The following is a 19,998-nucleotide window of genomic DNA, read 5'->3' as shown; positions in this document are numbered from 1 at the left end:
TCCAGGATGTAGTTCTTCTCCAGCTGCGACAGAAAGTCCACTTCCCCCTCCGCGCGCAGCACCTCGCGGTACTCGTGCACGCCGCCGCTCAGCAGGGAGTCCACCGCCAGCCGCGCGCTCTCGTTGTGACTCAAGTCCAGCGCGGGTCTGCTGGCCATGACGTCATAGCGCGGGGAGGACGGGATGCGCAGGTCTTGGACCCGCCGCCTCACCTTCCCGCGGGGCTCTGTCCTCCGGTAGAGCAGCGGAGACACGCCGCTGGTGTCCATGGCTCGGTGGGTCCCGGAGGTTGAGTCGCAGGAGGTTTTAATATCTCAGTTTTCATAAGCAGTGGAACAGCTGCGCGCTGGAGGCACCGGGGAGGCACCGGGGAGGCACCGGGGAGCCGCCCCTGCTTGGGGCAAGACGGTTTTTACGAGGTGACAGGTCGATAAAGAGATGTGTCAATGTCGCAAATATTGATTCATAGCTAAGTTATTGGCAGCATGAGGGAGATTTAATATCAGGCTTCAAGACGCGTCTGCCTGATGGATCGTGGAGGTCTCCATCGTGGAATATGCCTACTATGAACTATTCATACACTCTACATATTTCATATTCATTATTTAACTTTTAACTCTACCTCTCTCACTACACACATTACATGCATCTGCATCTCATAGAGGGATCCTCTCCTCCTCCTCTCCTGCTCAGTTTTTCTTTTTTTTTCCCCCCTGTTATTTGGGTGTTTTTTTCCTGGTCCGATGTTGGTTTTTTTGGGGGATGTGTGTATATGTACGATTGTAAGCAAAGCAGAGACAACAAATAATTTGTGAAATTGGGCTATACAAATAAACTGAATTGAATTGAATTGAATGAGTCCACGAGGCTCAACGTGTTTTTGTTTTTGTTGGTCGAGTGACGGAGCAGAAAGGGATCGACTTGTTCCTTATGTGTTCCTTGTGATTTCGAGCAGGTGCAAGACGGATGAATGAAGGGTGGAGGGGAAGAAAGGATGAGTGACAGGAATGGGGATGGCTGTCACGTCATGTCAACAACACCTGGATGACTTGAGGACCAACACCTGAGACAGACGGCGCCGGTCACACCCAGAGAGGAGCACACAGGTGAGACTGGGTTTACCACAACACTGCAGATCCGCTTCTGAAAGATTTATATATATTTATTAAATATATATTTGTTTTATATAAATATATATATTTTAAATACATATTTAATACATTTATTTTGTATATATATATAAATATACATACATATTACAGATGCAGATCTTTTTTAGAAATATATTTCTAAAAAAGAAATATATATTAAATATATAGAAATATATATGTATATATCTCTAAAAAAGATCTGCATCTGTAATATATACATCTATATATTTTAAATATATTATAGGTTTTATATGTTATATATATTTAAAAAATATATATAAAAAAGATTATATATATTTAAAAAAAATATATATATATATACACACACAATAAATATAAATAATATATATATATATACACATTTGTATATTACACATAATCCGATTGTAATACTCTATGGATCCCATTCACAGGAAACGGTATAGCTGGTTCCACTTTTCTGCATACAGGCGTGTACGTTACTGTTCTTATTCATTTAAAAATACATTTGAATAGATACCAAAAGACGTGTGGCATAACGCAGAATGAGACAGACGGTTGAATCAGGATTTCTTTTAAAAACATTTTATCCACACCAGGTTTTAAATAAGACAAATCATGTAAAATTCATTGAAATAAAAAAAAATGCAAAAATGAGGCAACAGCGCAAAGACTTTGAATATAAAATTGTACACATGAACTGGAAGGTACTATGATTACAAATGCAGAGAGATGATGGTCTGTAGTCCAGTTACCAGATGTGTAGAACTCACGGATGTCTCACCGTACAGTAACGGACGTAGGACGTTCTCATTGGACGTCAGATTGTCCCGTGAGCTCACAGAGTGACGTTCAAACGAACATGTCGGAGAGGCGTTCAGGGTCATAGGGCGCCAGAGGGGGGGGCGCCGTGCGCCCACGCCGAGCTGCCCTCTCTGGCTCTCACCAACAGCTCCTGCCTCCGCTCTCGGATGTCCTTCAGCAGCTGTCGCTCGCTGCTGTCCAGCTGGGCCCGGCCTCGGTCCAGAGAAACTGTCCGAAGAACAAAGACAGAAGGACGCGGGGGGAAAGTGTTGATGCGGAAACTAAAGAAAGAGACGGTCGCGGTGCGTTGTAGCTGAAACTATTTGATGACAAATATTGTTTCTATTACAAATGATTCAAACATGGAATAGTTCCTGCTTGTCCAATAAGGGGACAGTACAGTCCTAAAACACAGAAGTGAACAAAAAGTCAATTTGAATACATCATCTCATTTTTCAGCCTTTTTACTGAAAAATAACTGATCATCCCACCAAGGGAAGGTAGTGTGTGTCACTTATCAGGAGATTCATCAATAACACAAATTTAGTGTTCGCTGCAGCCTTAAATATAATCAAATTCTAATTGAATTCTATCTTTAAAGAGTCCTTCTGAGGGCAGAGTAGAACATGTCATCGTCATCTGTCCAGGTAGAGCACAGGTGTCCAACACAAGGCCCGTCACGTCATTTGATGTGGCCCCTGACGACTTGAAAGACATGTGAAGAAAAATATCCTGTGCTTTTATTTTGAAGGTTTCAAATGAAATGGCTGTATTTTATAATATTAGGGACGTTTTCTTACGTACACTATTTCTACACTCAAATATACAAATCCCTGCCGGCTTGGCTTCGTGTACCTCTCGTCGTGACATTGTTTACCGTACAACTACAGCTTTATGGTCAGCTAAATGTTTGCAGAGCATTTTTCTCGTTGCGCAACAATTTCTGGTTTGAGGACCGTTGGGAACATGTCTGTCCAAGGCGGAGCTTTGACTCCTACCATGCCGGAAAGTTTCATGAATAATAATGAATCATATTTTAATCGTTTTATTTTGAGAGTCAAATCTGAATCGGCAACGTAACCAGTGATATTTATCTGTGAGGAAGACGTAGCGCTACAGTCGAGATGGTTGAGGTCATGCAGCTGAGTTACACGTTTGTGGAGTTCTTTTTAGGGTATAATAAGTTAGAATAGTACAAATTAAATGAACATTTTAGCACATCTATAGCTGTTATGGGCTGTTTTTTTAGTTAAGGGCCCCAGGCTCAGTTTGCCTGCCTCACCTAACGGCTAAATCTTGGGTGTGTGTCGCAACTTGGAGGTCGTCGGTGTGGCGCGCTGTCGACCGGCTTCAGAACACACGGCGTCACGCGCACGGGGACTTACAGTTGGTGGAGGTGCTTTCTGAAGGAGAGCTGCTGTTCAGGCACACCATGTCGGTTCCGGGCTGCTTCGCGGGGGCCGACCGGGTTCTCACATGAGCGGCGGCGGGTCCGTGAAGGAGTCCCGTGGTGGAGCACACCGGTCTCTGGCCGTCCGGCACTAGGCGAACAATGTGATGTTAGATCCAGGATGTACTGGACTCAAACAGAACCGGAGTACAGGTGGAGGTCTACCTGAGGCGGCCTGGCGCTGCTCCTGTAACTGGGCTCTGGACCTCATGACGTCATCCCACTGTAAACCAGGCACAACCCGCTTATTGTCCCACACCCGGCCATTCGTCTTCAGTCATGATCTTACATGTATCCCAGACATTGAGACGGTGGGAGAGGATGTTTTCTTAGAGGTATGTTTTTTTAGAGATATGTTTTCTTAGAGGTATGATGTTTTCTTAGAGATATGTTTTTTTAGAGGTATGATGTTTTCTTAGAGGTATGATGTTTTCTTAGATAGGATGTTTTAGAGGTATGATGTTTTCTTAGAGGTATGATGTTTTCTTAACCCTTGTGTTGCCTTAGGGTCATTTTGACCCGAATCAATATTACACCCTCCTGTTGCCTTTGGGTCATTTTGACCCGATTCAATGTTTAACCCTCCTGTTACCTTTATATTTACTAACATATTTTACCCTTTGGGTTCAATTTGACGCCAGCAATTAAAACCTCCAGAAAATTATTAGAATTAATATTGTTTTCCAAGTTTAAGTGTGAGGCACTTTATGTTTGTTTGTTGACTACCGAAAGAACACCGACATTAAACATTGAATGGGGTCAAATTAATCCTAAGGCGGGGGGAGGGTGTAATATTGATTCGGGTCAAAATGACCCTAAGGCAACAAGGGTTAAAGGTATGATGTTTTCTTAGAGGTATGATGTTTTCTTAGAGATATGATGTTTTCGAGGTATGATGTTTTCTTAGAGGTATGATGTTTTCTTAGAGATATGAGGTTTTCTTAGAGGTATGATGCTTTCTTAGAGGTATGATGTTTTCTTAGAGATATGAGGTTTTCTTAGAGGTATGATGTTTTCTTAGAGATAGGATGTTTTCTTAGAGGTAGGATGTTTTCTTAGAGATAGGATGTTTTCTTAGAGGTATGATGTTTTCTTGGAGGTAGGATGTTTTCTTAGAGGTATGATGTTTTCTTGGAGATAGGATGTTTTCTTAGAGGTATGATGTTTTCTTAGAGATATGTTTTCTTAGAGGTATGATGTTTTCTTAGAGATAGGATGTTTTCTTAGAGGTAGGATGTTTTCTTAGAGGTAGGATGTTTTCTTAGAGGTAGGATGTTTTCTTAGAGGTATGATGTTTTCTTAGAGGTAGGATGTTTTCTTAAGAGATAGGATGTTTTCTTAGAGATAGGATGTTTTCTTAGAGATATGATGTTTTCTTAGAGGTATGATGTTTTCTTAGAGGTAGGATGTTTTCTTAGAGGTATGATGTTTTCTTAGAGGTATGATGTTTTCTGAGAGATAGGATGTTTTCTTAGAGATAGGATGTTTGCTTCGTGTGGAACACAAACATCAATACATATTTATTCTTCAGAGCTATTTAGTGGCGCTGGTTTTCAGATGCTGACCAACTAACCTTCCTTCCCACCACGTCCCTCATGGTGTCGGCCAGCCTCTCCTCCTCCGCCGCGGTGTGCCTGTGAAGCTCCTTCAGTTTCTCCCTCTTCCGGTCCCGCTCGGCGTCGACCTGCTGCAGGCGCTGCGCTACCTCTCTCTGCCACCGGGAGTCCAGGTCCAGCTGGCACGCCTCCGCCAGGGACTCCTCCAGGGCCTGTGTGTGTGTAGAAAGTTAGAGGAACCACAATCAGAGTTGGTGTATCTCTGACGGTTCCTCATGCCGATATTGTTTCAGCGACTCACCTGCATGTTCGCCTCGGTGCCGTGTAGCATCTCCGTGTAGCTCTCGTCCTCCTTCTCTGCCCTCCTCATCCTCATCTCCGTCTCCTCTTCCACCTCCTGTCCCGTGCGCTCCTGCACCTTAAACATGTTCTGAGAGAAACACAAATGTTATTACATGGTGGGAATTCCCTGTGATTATTATTATTCTGCCTCAGTCCAGTTATTTTCAACTGCAAGAGACTAAGAGACTCATTGTTTAGGAGTAAATGGTCCGAGAGAGAGAGAGAAAGGGAGGGAGAAATGAAAGAAAAGAGGATGCCGAGAGAGAGGAGGGAGGGTTTAATGCAAGCAGTGTGTCACCTGCTCAAGGAGTCTCCTCTGAGCCTCCAGCTCCATCTGCCGGACTTCTAGATCCTGGACCGCTGCAGCCGTTTCCCGCTCCCGGAGATCCATCTGTTGCACGACATGGAGCTCATCGTTAGGGGAGTGGAGGTTAAGTCCACGACACATTCTTTGGTAGAAGGTAGCAAATGGAGTTACGCCTGTTAATCCCCGAGAGGGGTCACAGCCCAATGTGGGCTCCTCTCTATAAAAGTTCAAATCTCCACCGCGAGGTTACCTTCCGGCTGATCTCCTGGTCCAGCCGTTGGACCTGCGAGGCTCTCAGGTCCTGTTGGTGTTTGAGGAACCGTCTCTTCGTTGCATCCAGCAGCTGCAACTCCTTCACCTTCAGCTCTCTCTTCATGGCGGTCAGCCTGCAGAGGACAGAGCGGTGGCAGCGGCCCGTTCGGCTCAACGACATCGTCCTTTTATCCCCCCCCCCCGTAACTCAACGACGATAGACGTGCGTCTCTCTTACTTCGCCCTCTGCTCCGTTAGCTTCTCCTCTTCTTGTGCCAGGATGTTCCTGCGCTGATCCTCTGCGTTCTGCAGCAGCTCCTGTTTCCACCATCACTCAAAGTGACTGACATGCTAGGCTTGCGTTTCATATGCACATGAATTACAACACATTTTATGCTTAAAATATATATATATATATATATAAACCATATCTACCTGCTGTGCGAAATAGGCCTCCTCTTCAGCCTGGCGACGCACGAAATCCGTGCGCAGCGTCGACATCTCCTGCCTGAGTGACGGAGACAATTCATCTGCTGCACCATTTCTCATGGATGACCTTGATGTGTGTTATGCAAGACTCTCTAATGTCACCTCTCGCGGAGATACTCCTTCTCCTGCAGCCGGATCTTCTCCCGCTCTCGGCTCTGGTACTCCACGATGAACTCGGGGTAGTGGTTGAACACGGGGTACTGGCCCTCGGTCAGCGGCGTTAGGTCGGAGAGCATGTTCCTGGGGTGGATGTCCGCCGGCGTGCCGCCCATGAGTCGGTAGGCTTCTTTTATCATGGCGCCCAAATCCAGGTTGTTACGGTGGTGAAAGAAATACTGAAAAGGAGGATGGATCAAATTTGACGGCGCATGAGAGAAAGAAACTCTCACCGACCTCCTCATATGGGGCGGACTGCATTTCCAGAGGGGACTTGCCTCAAAGTCCTGTTTCTGGGAGCAGCGCAGCAGAGGCTCGCGGCAGCAGGTGATGTAGGCCACGCAGGCCATGAGCAGGAAAGCCGGATGGTTGGAGAAGATGTTGTCAAAGAGCCTGAGCCACTCGTCACGGGTCAGAACCTCAGAGAACAGCGTCTCCAGCAGGGGCCACACATAGAGCTGAGACGCACAATCAAATCTGAGAGTCTGGAGTTCCAGGACACCCGTCCAGCGGTCTCCTCCGGGTGGGCGTCGCCGCGGTTACCTGCGAGGTGACGCCACAGTCCACCAGGTGCTGCAGCAGCTCCTTGTCATGATGAGCCAGAACGTTCTCCGCCATGCCCAGGATGTTCAGAGGAGGGTTGGGGAAGTACTCGAACCAATGTTGACCCCAATTCACTGCAACCAAAGAGACAGTCGTCAATACTCAAGAGACGGGGGACACCGACATTCAGCTGACTGGGAAACGGAGAAAACAACGGAAAAAACTTGAAGTAAGTTTGAGAATTTAAATGGTACTAATTTAGATAATTTAATAACGTTTTGTTTTTGTGTCCTATCTCTACTTCCTGTACTAGGTAGGTACACAAAAAAATCAATACATTTAATTTTTTATGATAAAAAAACAAAGACATAAGTTATACTTGTTAATAGTTGTTTAATAACGAAGAACCACAAATAAATAAGACTTGTTTTTTGTTAAAAATCTAAGAAAACCCTTTGAATCTGTAGATAAGACTATCTGTAATAGTCTTATTATTGCCGTTTTTATGACATGTGCTCATATACTGTAAGCCCCTATAAGTATATTTATTATTATTGAACAAAGGTAAATGTTATATCACAAGTGCCCCCAATTTCCTTCTAAATGCTCTGGATTTCAGTCAGTGAAAAATATCTACATTTCCTACCCTACACATGACACAGGTACAGAACGTGTAGAAATTAAGAAACTTTACTCAAAGCAGCAGCTCAATACACTGGACAGCTTTATAATGCGTGTTGTGTACGTGGTTCCTGGGGAAACGACCTCTCATCATAACCATAAAGTACCTAGAACGCTGGCCACCACCTCAAAGCAGAGCATCGGGTTGTTCTGGAAGAGCTTCACGAAGGGGAAGGCGACCAGTGGAAGGTACTCCACCTCTCCAAAGATGGCTGCCCAGTGAGCCAAGGCAGACAGAACCCTGTTGAAGACCAAATGATGACAAGTGAAAAATAAAACTTCAAAATCCAGCAGAAGGAAGAGAGCGCTTACCTCTGCAGTCCCCGCTGTAACTTGTGGCTTTTGATGGGGTATTTGTCGTGCATGGCGAGGTAGGCCGGGTGCAGGCCCTTATCGGTCAGACTGCTGTACGCGGCGTGGTTCTCTGGGAGACGCAGCAACGAGCGCCACACAAACATCCTGCGACGGGGACACGTGCGTTAAGAGTGTGCAGGGTGTCGACAGGAATAAACAAGTTACATTTAAGACTTTTTAATACACTACATGTCATTTAGCTGACGCTTTTATCCAAAGCGACTTACAATCATGTTACTTACATACACCGTACACAGCTACAAGGAGCAACTCAGGGTTAAGTATCTTGCTCAAGGACACATCGACTAGGGCGGGGATTGAACCTCCAACCCCCTGATTGAAAGACGGACCTGCTACCCACTGACCCACGTCTACATAAAATTTGAGACCAAACTTACAATGAAATATGCATTAATCTAAATGTATTAATTAAAAGTAAACACACTGATATGGTGTAATGCGAAAGGATAAAACATAAATGTCATTGCTGGTCTAAATTAGATTTATTAATACAATATTTTCAGAACATTTAGGTCCCATGAACAAATGCTTATAAAAATCAAGAAAATATAAAAAAAAATACTGTTCCTTTTAAACCAAAAAAATCTATTAAATAACAAATAAGTGACAATTCCAGCTGCTTTTAAAATGCAAATACATTTACATTATAGAATACACACACGCAAGTACTCGTTACCTGTATTTAGCAGGATACTCTCCAAACTCCTTGAGCATAGCCACCAGCCTCTTCTTGTTCAGACCAGCAGGAAGTTCATTCTATCGTAGACAGAGAGGGAGACGCTCCATCAATGACACACTTTAGTCCACTCAAGAGGGGGGGGGGGGGGCTGTGTGAACGACTTCATAAGACATTCACATCACTCTATATAAATAAATAGAAACATTGTACTAGGCCATTGGTGTGTGTGTTGCTCCCACCTCTTTATCCTCATCTGCAGACACAGCAGGGGGTCTGAGTATCTTCCCATGCGTACGCCGACCCGAGCTCTTGGTTTGCCTCTGAACGACCTCTGACCTGACCTTGACGTTGAGGTGAGACGAGTGAACAGCTCCCCCGCCAGAGACGACTGCCACCCTGGAGGGAGGCGGCTGGATGAGGCGCACGGATCAATTAATACGATCAACGGATGAGAAAGCTCTTGAGGACCATGCATGTTTTATGGGGAGTGTGCACATCATCCTCTATGACAATGTACAGACGCGGAACGCAGGCCACATAAATACAGTTAGAATATTATACGACAATGGGGATTAAATTATAAACACCTTCAGTGAATTAGATAGATTGAGAAATCAATTTATAACCTTCGAAGAAACATGAGATAATGTTAAAGCATTTCCTAACCGCCGTCACCTTGTTTAACTCCTGCGTGAGACTCAGGACCCGGTAGATGTTGACGCTGCCGTTATCCATGATGGCCACCACGTGTCTGCCGTTGGGGCTGACCGTCACCGCGGTGATGGCGTCCTCGTGGGAACCCATGTGGAACAGCAGCTTGCACGTGTGAATGTCGACGAAGCGCATGACGCCGTCCTGACTCAACACGCCCAGAGTCTAGGGAGGCGAAGCAGAGTCTCAGGGGGAGGAAGGAGCACGTCGGACGCCGCCAAGGGGAGACGAGAGCGAGGGGAGCCCCGCCGTCCGCGTACCTGACTGGCTCCTCCGTCAAAACTGTCGGGCAGGAACTCCAGCTGCCGGACGGTCCGGACCTGCGTGGGCATCTGGATCACCCGGATCAGCTGCTGGCTGTCCAGACACCACAGGTGCAGCAGGTTGGAGCGGCCCCCGGCGGCGAGGCTCTTCCCATCGCTGCCGACACAAGTCTGGGGTCAGCATTTAGACGAAGCCTTCTGGCATGGTGGGACGGTTACAGGTTTGATCTGGGGCCGTTTCCCCACTGACTTCATCCAGGAGCATTTAAATATAAATTGAAACTTGTGAAATAACATTTAACCGTGGTTCAAAAATAATAAATATACTTATTGAGGCTCACAGGATATGAGCAATTGTCATAAAAATGTAAATAATAAGACTATTAGTCAATAATAAGACTATTAGGTAATAATAAGACTATTAGACAATAATAAGAGTTTTAGTCAATAATAAGACTATTAGGTAATAATAAGACTATTAGACAATAAGAAGAGTTTTAGTCAATAATAACGCTTTTTGGGGGGAGGGGGGGGGGGTTTGGGCGCTGAACTGCAAAGACTTTGGGGACTGTCGGGATCCGGGGATTATACTTTGTTTTGAGTGGGTTTGATTGTTTGCAGTGTGTGTTCATTTTGGAAGCTTGCTGATGCATTGAATTTTATTTAATATAATAATATTTGAGTTCATGCATTTCGACTGTGTTTTTCTTTTACCACCGTTTGAGCAGACACTTAACACCATTATTCGCAGATCCGCCCATTTCCTTCTTTTGCGTATTGTACCTTTTCCCCTTGATTGATTTATAAGGGCGAATTGTTACAAGACAATAATAAGGCTATTAGTCAATAATAAGACTATTAGACAATAATAAGACTATTAGGCTGTAGTCTATGATTCAGTGTTTTCTGAGATTTTTTAAAATAAAAAACAAACAGAAAACATTAATCAGACAATCATATTAAATTGTATTCTTATTTCTTTGTGGGTATTTATTGTTTTTTTGCCCTTTGCCCTGGTGTGTTTCTGACGCTGCCTTCCGATCCACGTTTACATAATCAACGAGTTAGTTAGGGGTCGTAGTGCAGGACACCCACCGCGTCACAGCAAAGGCCTTGTAGGAGATGTGGGGTCCGCAGTTGGGGACTGGGAGCTGGTATTTGCAGACCAGCGTGTCGCTCTCCCAAGCAAAGATGGAGTCGTCGCAGAAACAGCTGAGGATGGTGTTACTGAGAGGCAGGAAAAACACCTGCAAGACAAACAACAGGGTAGAATGACAACACGGAGAAGAAAGAACGCATCACGTATCCTAGATGTACCAGACCTATCCGGGAGAACCAATCGCTTGAAATCAACCAACAACCTAAATCCCTACCTGACACTGTGTCAGTCCTCAGGACAATGGATCAGCTTCAACAACAACGTGTAGATGTTTACCCGCTGAATGCCAACAGACTGTCGGATGTTGAGCTTCCTCTTCCTCTGGAAGGTGTCCAGGTCCCACAGCTGAGCCGTGTCCAGCGACGTGGTGATGGCGTAGCGACCCGAGCTCTGGACCGAGATGGACGACACTGCCCCCTCGTGACCCCGCATCCAACTGACCAGCTGCTTTGTGTCTGAGAGAAAGAACCCAGCAACACCAAGGGTCGGTAAAAACTAACTTTGGGGGAAACAGTCCTGAGAACTTCAAAAAACAGAGGACATCGCATGAAAATGATTATTCAAAGCAGGAAGCGGTGTGTGGATGCTGTCCGCCCGGTACCTTTGTCAAAGCACTTGATGGTGAAGTCAGCCAGAGCCACGAGGAACTCGGTGGTCCTGCGAAGGCTGAAAGCCAGAGCGGTGCAGGCCTGGCCCGTCTTCTGCACCAGGCGGAACCTGACGGAGAAAAACACAAAAAACACAAGATCACAGAGATGTGAACGCACGATCTGCTCTAAATAAAAAAAGGTAATTCCTTTTCATGGCCTTGTAGGTTTAAAGAAAAAAAATCAAGTGTGCAAGTTTATTTATCATATTGTTCTGTATTAAATAGAACAAAGTCAGACAGGAAGAAAAGCAGTGTCAACATTAAGAAGGCTAAATCAGAAATGTGGGCTCAGTAACGACAGGAAGTCGACCACAATATTCTGGAACGTCATAATTCCCAAGTAGTAATATCATACAAGTGGTAAATAAACACTTTAAAGCACTATATTGGGATTTTTTTTTTGCACACCTGTTTCGACTGATGTCAAATACGTAGATGTTGCCATGGTGATCTCCAGCCAGGAAGGAGTCTCCGGTGGTGTCAAAGGCCACGTGGAGGAAGCGCACCGTCTTGGCATGCTGCACAGTGCGGACCACCGTCACCAGCACGCTGAGGAAGACATTTAATAAAAAAGGGTAAGACAGGACGAGACTACACAAACTTGTCGAGAAGGCCAGCAGTGTGTGTGTGGGGGGGGGGGGGGGGGGGGGTAGCTTCCGGTAGCTTCTTCAGCCCCAGTGGAGACCACAACACACTTGAAACCTGTGCTGTATAATTACAGTTCAATTATAACTATTATGTTATACTGACAGAATATCATTTATTTTATATTTCAGTTAATGTTTTTAATTTGTTATATACACACATATATATATATACACATATATCTATATACACACATTCAAGATTCAAGATTCAAGATGTTTTATTTGTCACATACACACACAGGGTGTGCAGTGAAATGAAAGTGGCAATGCTCAGCAGGAATGTGCAAGGGCAACAAGTACACACTATTTACAATAAAAAACAACACAATATTTACAGTAAGTGTGTGTGTGTGTGTGTGTGTGTGCCTAAGAGGGGCAGTTGTGTGGGTCTATGTCATATATATATACACACACACACATATATATATATGTATATATATATAATTTTATTTGTTTACATGTTTGTATTACCCTATGCTGCTGTAATATCAATAAAGGATGTATATTATTTTATCAAAAAGCAACACGTTTCATTTAAAAGCGGCTCCTGTCTAGTGGTTACAATGCACTGAAAAAGTGTCCAACAACAACAACAACACACACTTGAAGGGAACCACTGGGAATAAACTGTGTGACGTCACAGTGGATGCAACAAGTGTGATCAGATAGTTGCACGCGCGCGGAGCAGGCAGCTGCCGTCAGGGGGTGTTCAGGGCTGAGGAGTCAATGCGTGACAATGAAGCGCTGATCCAGAGTCAGTCACCAGGGGCTCGCGCCACCAGTCTCGACGGAACGTTAGTTACCCTTTTCCCGGCGCTGGTTTCCGGTGCCAGATTTTCCCCTCTTCTTTGTTCCCGATGTCTGTCACATCCATTTCAAAAGACGTCTTCAGACCCACCGAGAGCCCAGAGAGGAGTCTCCGTTCCTCTCCCGGCGTGACGTCACGCCGTTGCCGGAGCGACGCGGCGAGCTAACGGCTGCTATCGGCTAATCTCGTTGAAGGCGCAGCGAACAGCGCGAAATTTAAAAACGTCGTCATTCAGTCGCGTTAACGGTTAGTTTCCGGTTCCGCCGTTTAACCGTCCGTCACTCGGCCGTCCCGGTGCCTTCAAAGCGCTCCGCACTTTCCGGTCCCGGTGTTCTTCCACTTCTGTTTCAGTTGTTTTAGTTTTGCTCGTTTTAAGAGCGGGTATTTTGGCGCCCACAATTGACGTACCAGGTAAACAGAGGAGTGCATGCTGGGAGTTGTAGTTTGAAACTATTAAAACAAATTACAAAATGATGACGCGATACAAGAAGAGAATCATTTTGTAAACTGAAAGTGACATCCTACAAACATAAACTGGACACATTTGAGTTTTAAGTGTGTTTTTTATATGTATGAACAGTAAAAAACAAAAATAGGCGTTCCGTTCTGACACGCGCACAATCGCGTCTCGTGTATGTCCCTCACCGCGTGCCGTACTCAGTTCTCAAACACATTCAATGTCAAACGAAAAGTAGGAAATGACAGAGCAACTGCACAATACAACATTTAACTTGAACAAAACAGTAGATATTGTTCTGGTATTTTCTAGTGATGGCGAGATGAAGCTTTCAATCCAACAGGCCGAAGCTTCATGCTACTTGATTTGCTCTACTGCGCCATCAGGTGGACAATAAAGGTAAAACAGGCAGAGAAACGTCATCAGGGCACGAGCATTACATCACGGACAAATGGACAATATCAGTGGACAAAAGAGAATCTTGACATGACCGTCATGCAGAACACGAGTGGGAGTTTATTTCTGTTGATTTGACCTCACGTGAGGTTTCATTTAAATTCAAACGTATTTACATGAGTATTATCTCCAAGTAAATATCGTGCTTCTTCTGATTTACATTCATCCAGTGAACACGTCATTCGCTCCGCCCCTCTCCACGGGCTGCAGGTAACAGCCGGAAATCGGGCGCATCTGTTACGTCATTTCCGGTCGCTTTCTGCCCCCAGATTGGGCAAGTGGGAACCTTTGCATGTCACTCGGGAAGTACAAACAAACATGTTGGTGGGAGATAATATAAATGCATCCGGTTCTTACATGTATCCTTCAAATTAAGAGCATGTTAGACAAAAGTCGTCAAAATTAATATATCGTTCTGTAAATAACTCGAAAGATAAATAACTCTACGAACTTACAACTTGGTGTTTTATTTATTATCCCCAGTGTATTAATGTTTGATAAGAATGTACAGTAGAACATTCCAGATACAGGAGAACATTCCAGATAGAGGAGAACATTCCAGATAAAGGAGAACATTCCAGATACAGGAGAATATTCCAGATACAGGAGAATTTTCCAGATACAGGAGAGCATTCCAGATACAGGAGAATATTCCAGATAGAGGAGAACATTCCAGATAAAGGAGAACATTCCAGATACAGGAGAATATTCCAGATACAGGAGAATTTTCCAGATACAGGAGAGCATTCCAGATACAGGAGAATATTCCTGATAGGAGAATATTCCAAATACAGGAGAATATTCCTGATACAGGAGAACATTCCAAATACCGGAGAATATTCCTTCCGACAGCAATAAGACTTAATAAGAAATCACCTCTGGCCAGATCCTCCTCAAATTGAACATCAATAAACCTTGCACCTCTTTCACTTGATATACTTTACACTTACGCATTTTTTCCATCTTCATATCCTTTATTATTTAAATGTTATTAATTGAATATGTCCTGCTCTGCTAGTATTTTATTGTATTGTATATGTTGTAACCATGCTTGCTGCTATAAACAAAATATATCTCAGCACATCTGGTTTGACTTTGAAAGATGTAACCGGATGTGCTTCCTCTGACCTACGTAACTTGCTAGGCTAGCCGCCTGTGATTAGCCACGTCATGTAAAGTTAGCAGTGGAGTCCTGACACGAGAACAGAGAAAGCAGCGAGGGGTCGCGGCGCGTTCGCGATATCAGCGCAATTCTAAAGAGCAGCGATATTTTCACGTTTATAAGTCGGCGGTGATCGTATGGAAAGATGTCGGATGTCGGGGACTGGTTCAGAAGCATCCCTCTCATCACCCGGTCCTGGTTCGCTGCTTCCATCGCGGTTCCCTTGATTGGAAAACTGGGACTGATTGATTTCAGGAACCTCATGCTGTTCCCAGAGCTGGTCCTCACTAGATTTCACGTGAGTGTCTCTTGTCTCCTGCGTGTAGCGATGTAAAGCTGTGTGTGTGTGTGTGTGTGTGTGTGTGTTCTGGATGTGCTCGGCGAGCTAGCGAGTGGCTATCGGGGCTCACCGAGCAGCAGGCCTGTGTTGCGTGACAGCCAATCAGAGGAGGCCTGTGTTGTGTGACAGCCAATCGGAGGGCGAGACGCAGAAGGTTAGGACTTCCGGGTGCTGTCAAAATGCTACTTAATTTAGCAACACCTTGTAAGGCGTAAATATCACACCGGGGCGAGAAAAAAGTATTTTTAATGACCAGAGATGATAATGTAGCCGAGCTGTTGACGTTTCTGTTTTTAGTGGACGATAATAACTTTAGTTTCAGGTTCTGTTGCTGTTTCAACCACAAGTTGAAGAAAGTAATTTGGACTTCCTGCAGTAAAAGGATCCCTTCAGGCGGCGGGTTGTCGGCGGGTGAAGCCTGACAGGCCTGGCTCGGGGCCAAATTACACAAATATACTAATTTGCCTAATGGTGAAAAGTTACTACGTATATTAAAGTACCACACTCACGTGCAAGTTGTGTCCTATCGTGACGGGTTACTTATAATAACATGTTATTACCTATAGTCAGTTTATACAACATGATGCATTGATAGATTACACCACCTAGCGTTACTTCCAATAAGCTCCAACTTCAGTGTAATGCTACTTTCACATTAACAAGTAACAATAACTCATTTAATATAATGTTATAATGTTGTATATATACACTTTATACTCTCATGCTACACCTGCAAACATAATAAGCATTACTGCTTATGTCTTGATGCATTTTTAATACTTTCTGTTGGTACTAATGTAAGATTTTTCAAAATAAAAGATCTATAGCATTAAATCAGAAGATGTGGACAACGTCAGTAAATAATAATAAATACTCAATTTATATTTTGGTTATGACTGAGACGTCAACATGACTAATAAATGATGAATCTTTAAAGTCTAGTCGATAAAATTACGTAATACAAATTTGAATCTATTTTGTGCAACATTGAATTTGAGCAAATGTTAAATAAAAGAAAAGCAACACGTTTGTATTATTGTTGGATTTAACGGCTGAAAAGATTCATCGAATATCAACTAGATAACTGCTCTAATGTAGGTGTACTAAAATACATAAAGTTGATGACAAAATAAAAGGTGGTGCAGCCACATTTCTAGTAATAACTGAGGCACATTCAAGATGTATTCCACTTCTATTGCACGTTGTGATTATATCCTGTCTGTTTTAAAGTAATTTATAGTATAATAGTAATAGTAAAGGTTACAATCCACACGCAGGTGCTTAGCGGCTGTGCTGACGTGCCTCTCTCTCCTTTCAGCTCTGGAGGCCAGTGACCGCCACCTTGTTCTTCCCAATAACCCCCAACACCGGCTTCCTGTACCTGGTCAACCTGTACTTCCTCTACCACTACTCCAGTCGGTTAGAGACAGGTGAGAACACACACACACACACACACACACACACACACACACACACACACACATACACACAGGTTCAATAATATCATTTAAACTCCATCTCAAAACATACCTGGTTACACTAGCATGTGGTTAAATTACATATTCTATGGCCTTCTTTTTTATCTTTTTAGTTAATTTATTTATTGTGTTTTTTAATTCATAACCCTAACCCCCTAACCCTATTGTACTTTGATCTTTTCACTGTTGATGTGTTTTAGCCCCTGTTGTTGTTAAATTTGTTTTTAATTGACTCCTCCTGCACTTTGTGACACTTTGTGATCAGTGTGTGTCACGCTCATCCTCTTCCCGGTATTGTTTTCCAGGGGCGTTCGATGGCCGACCGGCGGACTACATCTTCATGCTCTTCTTCAACTGGATCTGCATCGTCGTATCCTTTTGGGCCGGCGGGACAAAATAACAACAACATTTTGTTTAAATGATGAATTTCATTCCACCGTCTCTAAAGTTACGTCCCAAGTTAGTTTTTCACTCCACCATTGATCCTGTGACTCAGCTGTCTTCTTTGCAAACCTTCTCGCTCTCTCTCTCTGTCTGTCTGTCTCTCTCTCTCTCTGTCTCTCTCTCTCTCGGTCTGTCTCTCTGTCTCTCTCTCTCTGTCTTCATCTCTCTCTCTCTCTATCCCTCTTTCTCTCTGTCTTCATCCCTCTCTCTCTCTGTCTTCATCCCTCTCTCTCTCTCTGTCTTCATCTCTCTCTCGGTCTGTCTCTCTCTCTCTGTCTTCATCTCTCTCTCTCTATCCCTCTTTCTCTCTGTCTTCATCCCTCTCTCTCTCTCTCTGTCTTCATCTCTCTTTTTGTTTTCATCTCTCTCTCTCTCTCCATCTCTCTGCAGCTCTGTGCCAGTGGCCTAATCTAGGTCACATGTGCGTCTCTCCTCTCTGGAGTTCAGCTTTGATCGTCTGTCTTTTCCCTGAGACACATTTGGGGAAACCTCCTGTTCTCCTTGAACCCGATCTTCAGTTTTATAGTTTCATAGTTTCTGTTACTTCAGGCAAATTGTGGGAGGTTAGGTTTGCTCAAAGGCACGTGTCAGTGAGGCAGTGTGGATATTTGATTGGCAACCCTTCCGGTCCCCAGCTGCTCTAACCTTCAGGCTCCAGCTGTGATTGTTTTGAGCCACCGGGGGTGTTGTTGTTGTTGTCGTCCTTGACTCTGGCTCTAGATAACTGGGATGCTGATGGACATGCGGGTAAGAATCCTCCTTTTAAATGGAAAGAAGGGTTTTTATTTTAATTTTATTTTGAAATATTATATTTATTTTTTAATATATCAAATATAATATATTTCTATGAAATATAATATATATATATATATAGAACAAAAGCTCCACATTTAAAATATATCGATAATGTTGTTGCTCCTCAGCTGCTGATGATCCCCCTCATCATGTCGGTGCTCTACATCTGGGCTCAGTTCAACAAAGACACCATCGTGTCCTTCTGGTTCGGAACGAGGTTCAAGGTAAGGTCCCCGTCACCGCCGCCGCACACGCTAACTTCTGCTTCACAAGAAATACAAAGTATTTCACAGTAATGTCGGGGCACATTTATCCTATTTTTAATGTTTTTGACCACATCGTCTGAACTTATTCCAATGTTCACATCAATAAGTGTTCCTATTATTCCGTCGCAGGCTCATTATCTACCGTGGGTCATTCTGGTTTTCAACTTCATCATCGGAGGCTCGTGAGTAACTACTTTAACAATGTATTTTATGTTAATGAGGAGGTATCTCCTGTACTCTGTAGGGAGGGAGTCGTCATGTTGCTCTAAGTTGTCCCCGTGAGGTTTGAGTATTAATGTTTCTCTTGCGCTGCAGGTTTGTGAATGAACTGACGGGGAACCTGGTGGGTCACCTCTACTTCTTCCTCATGTACAAGTACCCCGTGGACCTGGGAGGACGCAGCTTCCTCTCCACACCGGAGTTCCTGTAAGTCTTAATCTCCCAAATGTTTTAGAATTTTCTTTTGTTGCGCAATACAATGCTTAAGTTAGTTAGTTCGTTTCTTCTTGTTGTTGCTCGATTTGCAAAAAAGTGTTTTCTATTCCTTGATTTCTAATGTTCCCCCTCCCCCCTTTGCACATCTCTCTCTCCAGATATCGGTTCTTCCCCAACAGGAGGGGAGGAGTGTCCGGCTTCGGAGTCCCCCCCACCAGACCAGCTGCCCAGGAGCCGCAGGGGGGAGGGGGTGATGGAAGAGGAGGAGGAAGAGGAGGACGTCACACCTGGGGCGAAGGCTTCCGTCTGGGGGGTGAATGAGCAGAGAGAGAGAGAGAGATAGAGAGAGCTCCACTGGCTGACTGACTGATGACTGACTGACTCATGACTGACGACTGACTGAATGTGAAGCCGACGGAAGGAAATATAAATAAATATGTTTTGAAGATGCTTGAGCTTCCTTCCCGTTCCCTTTCCCCACAACATTGATCTCAACCCCCTTCAGCTGGACGACGAGATGCTGCAGCTGCACACAAGCTCTCGTTCTCTCTTGTTCTCATTCTTTCTGTCATTCCCTCTCTAGCTCTTGTTCTCTCTCTATTCACTCTCTCTCCCTTATTCGCTCTCTTGTTCGTTCTCTCTCCATCTCTCTCTCTCTCCATATCACATGACATTGCAGCTGAACATGGGAGTTATTTAGAGCTCCGTCTTCAGCTCAGATTTTTTTCCTACATGGTGTAAAATGTTTTCAGCTTGTCTTCAGATCTCGACCAAAAGGAGAAGATGAGACTTTCTGCTCTTTTTCTCTGTAAATACAAGTTGTTTATTGAAACGGTCGACTGAGTCGAGTCATTATGTCTCCACCACGTCTCCTTATCTTTATCCATGTCTCCACCACGTCTCCTTGTCTCCACCACGTCTCCTTATCTTCCACCACGTCTCCTTATCTCCACCCAGTCTCCTTATCTTTATCCGTCTCCTTATCTCCACCATGTCTCCTTATCTCCACCACGTCTCCTTATCTTTATCCGTCTCCTTATCTCCACCATGTCTCCTTATCTCCATCCACATCTCCTTATCTTTATCCATGTCTCCTTATCTCATCACGTCTCCTTATCTCCACCACGTCTCCTTATCTCTACCCACGTCTCCTTATCTTTATTG

The 19,998-nt window shown here is 44.2% G+C and overlaps 2 protein-coding genes across 2 annotated transcripts; one reads left to right on the top strand and one right to left on the bottom strand.

The window, feature by feature from the left end:
* Positions 1 to 1,539: 1,539 nt before the first annotated feature.
* Positions 1,540 to 13,373, bottom strand: tbc1d31 (TBC1 domain family, member 31). Its single transcript, XM_056445008.1, has 23 exons — positions 12,997 to 13,373; positions 11,955 to 12,095; positions 11,499 to 11,614; positions 11,174 to 11,352; positions 10,834 to 10,985; positions 9,736 to 9,895; positions 9,440 to 9,640; positions 9,004 to 9,174; positions 8,762 to 8,841; positions 8,023 to 8,169; positions 7,818 to 7,951; positions 7,030 to 7,163; positions 6,765 to 6,944; positions 6,433 to 6,665; positions 6,277 to 6,349; positions 6,080 to 6,159; positions 5,840 to 5,975; positions 5,581 to 5,673; positions 5,242 to 5,370; positions 4,958 to 5,152; positions 3,550 to 3,607; positions 3,320 to 3,475; positions 1,540 to 2,162 (listed from the first exon to the last, which is right to left on the bottom strand). Exons 1-23 carry the CDS (start codon positions 13,065 to 13,067, stop codon positions 2,014 to 2,016), a joined length of 3,168 nt encoding a protein of 1,055 aa, XP_056300983.1. The 5' UTR covers positions 13,068 to 13,373; the 3' UTR covers positions 1,540 to 2,013.
* Positions 13,374 to 15,075: 1,702 nt separating this feature from the next.
* Positions 15,076 to 19,670, top strand: derl1 (derlin 1). Its single transcript, XM_056444024.1, has 8 exons — positions 15,076 to 15,374; positions 16,735 to 16,846; positions 17,200 to 17,264; positions 18,059 to 18,085; positions 18,262 to 18,357; positions 18,529 to 18,581; positions 18,715 to 18,825; positions 18,993 to 19,670. The coding sequence occupies exons 1-8, from the start codon at positions 15,222 to 15,224 to the stop codon at positions 19,153 to 19,155; spliced, it is 780 nt and encodes a 259-aa protein (XP_056299999.1). The 5' UTR covers positions 15,076 to 15,221; the 3' UTR covers positions 19,156 to 19,670.
* The last annotated feature ends 328 nt before the right edge of the window (positions 19,671 to 19,998 follow it).

This window comes from Pseudoliparis swirei, chromosome 22 (genome assembly GCF_029220125.1).
Source record: "Pseudoliparis swirei isolate HS2019 ecotype Mariana Trench chromosome 22, NWPU_hadal_v1, whole genome shotgun sequence".
Taxonomy (NCBI): Eukaryota; Metazoa; Chordata; class Actinopteri; order Perciformes; family Liparidae; genus Pseudoliparis; species Pseudoliparis swirei.
This window is presented reverse-complemented; position numbering and strand designations above follow the sequence as displayed.

Coding starts and splice junctions, on each gene's coding strand:
- tbc1d31 (XM_056445008.1), bottom strand. CDS start 13,067: ATGGATGTGACAGACATCGGGAACAAAGAAGAGGGGAAAATCTGGCAC. Junction 6,945..7,029: donor ACTGTGGCGTCACCTCGCAG/GTAACCGCGGCG, acceptor TGTGCGTCTCAG/CTCTATGTGTGGCCCCTGCT. Junction 6,160..6,276: donor AGGCCTATTTCGCACAGCAG/GTAGATATGGTT, acceptor TGGTGGAAACAG/GAGCTGCTGCAGAACGCAGA.
- derl1 (XM_056444024.1), top strand. CDS start 15,222: ATGTCGGATGTCGGGGACTGGTTCAGAAGCATCCCTCTCATCACCCGG. Junction 16,847..17,199: donor CTCCAGTCGGTTAGAGACAG/GTGAGAACACAC, acceptor ATTGTTTTCCAG/GGGCGTTCGATGGCCGACCG. Junction 18,582..18,714: donor AACTTCATCATCGGAGGCTC/GTGAGTAACTAC, acceptor CTTGCGCTGCAG/GTTTGTGAATGAACTGACGG.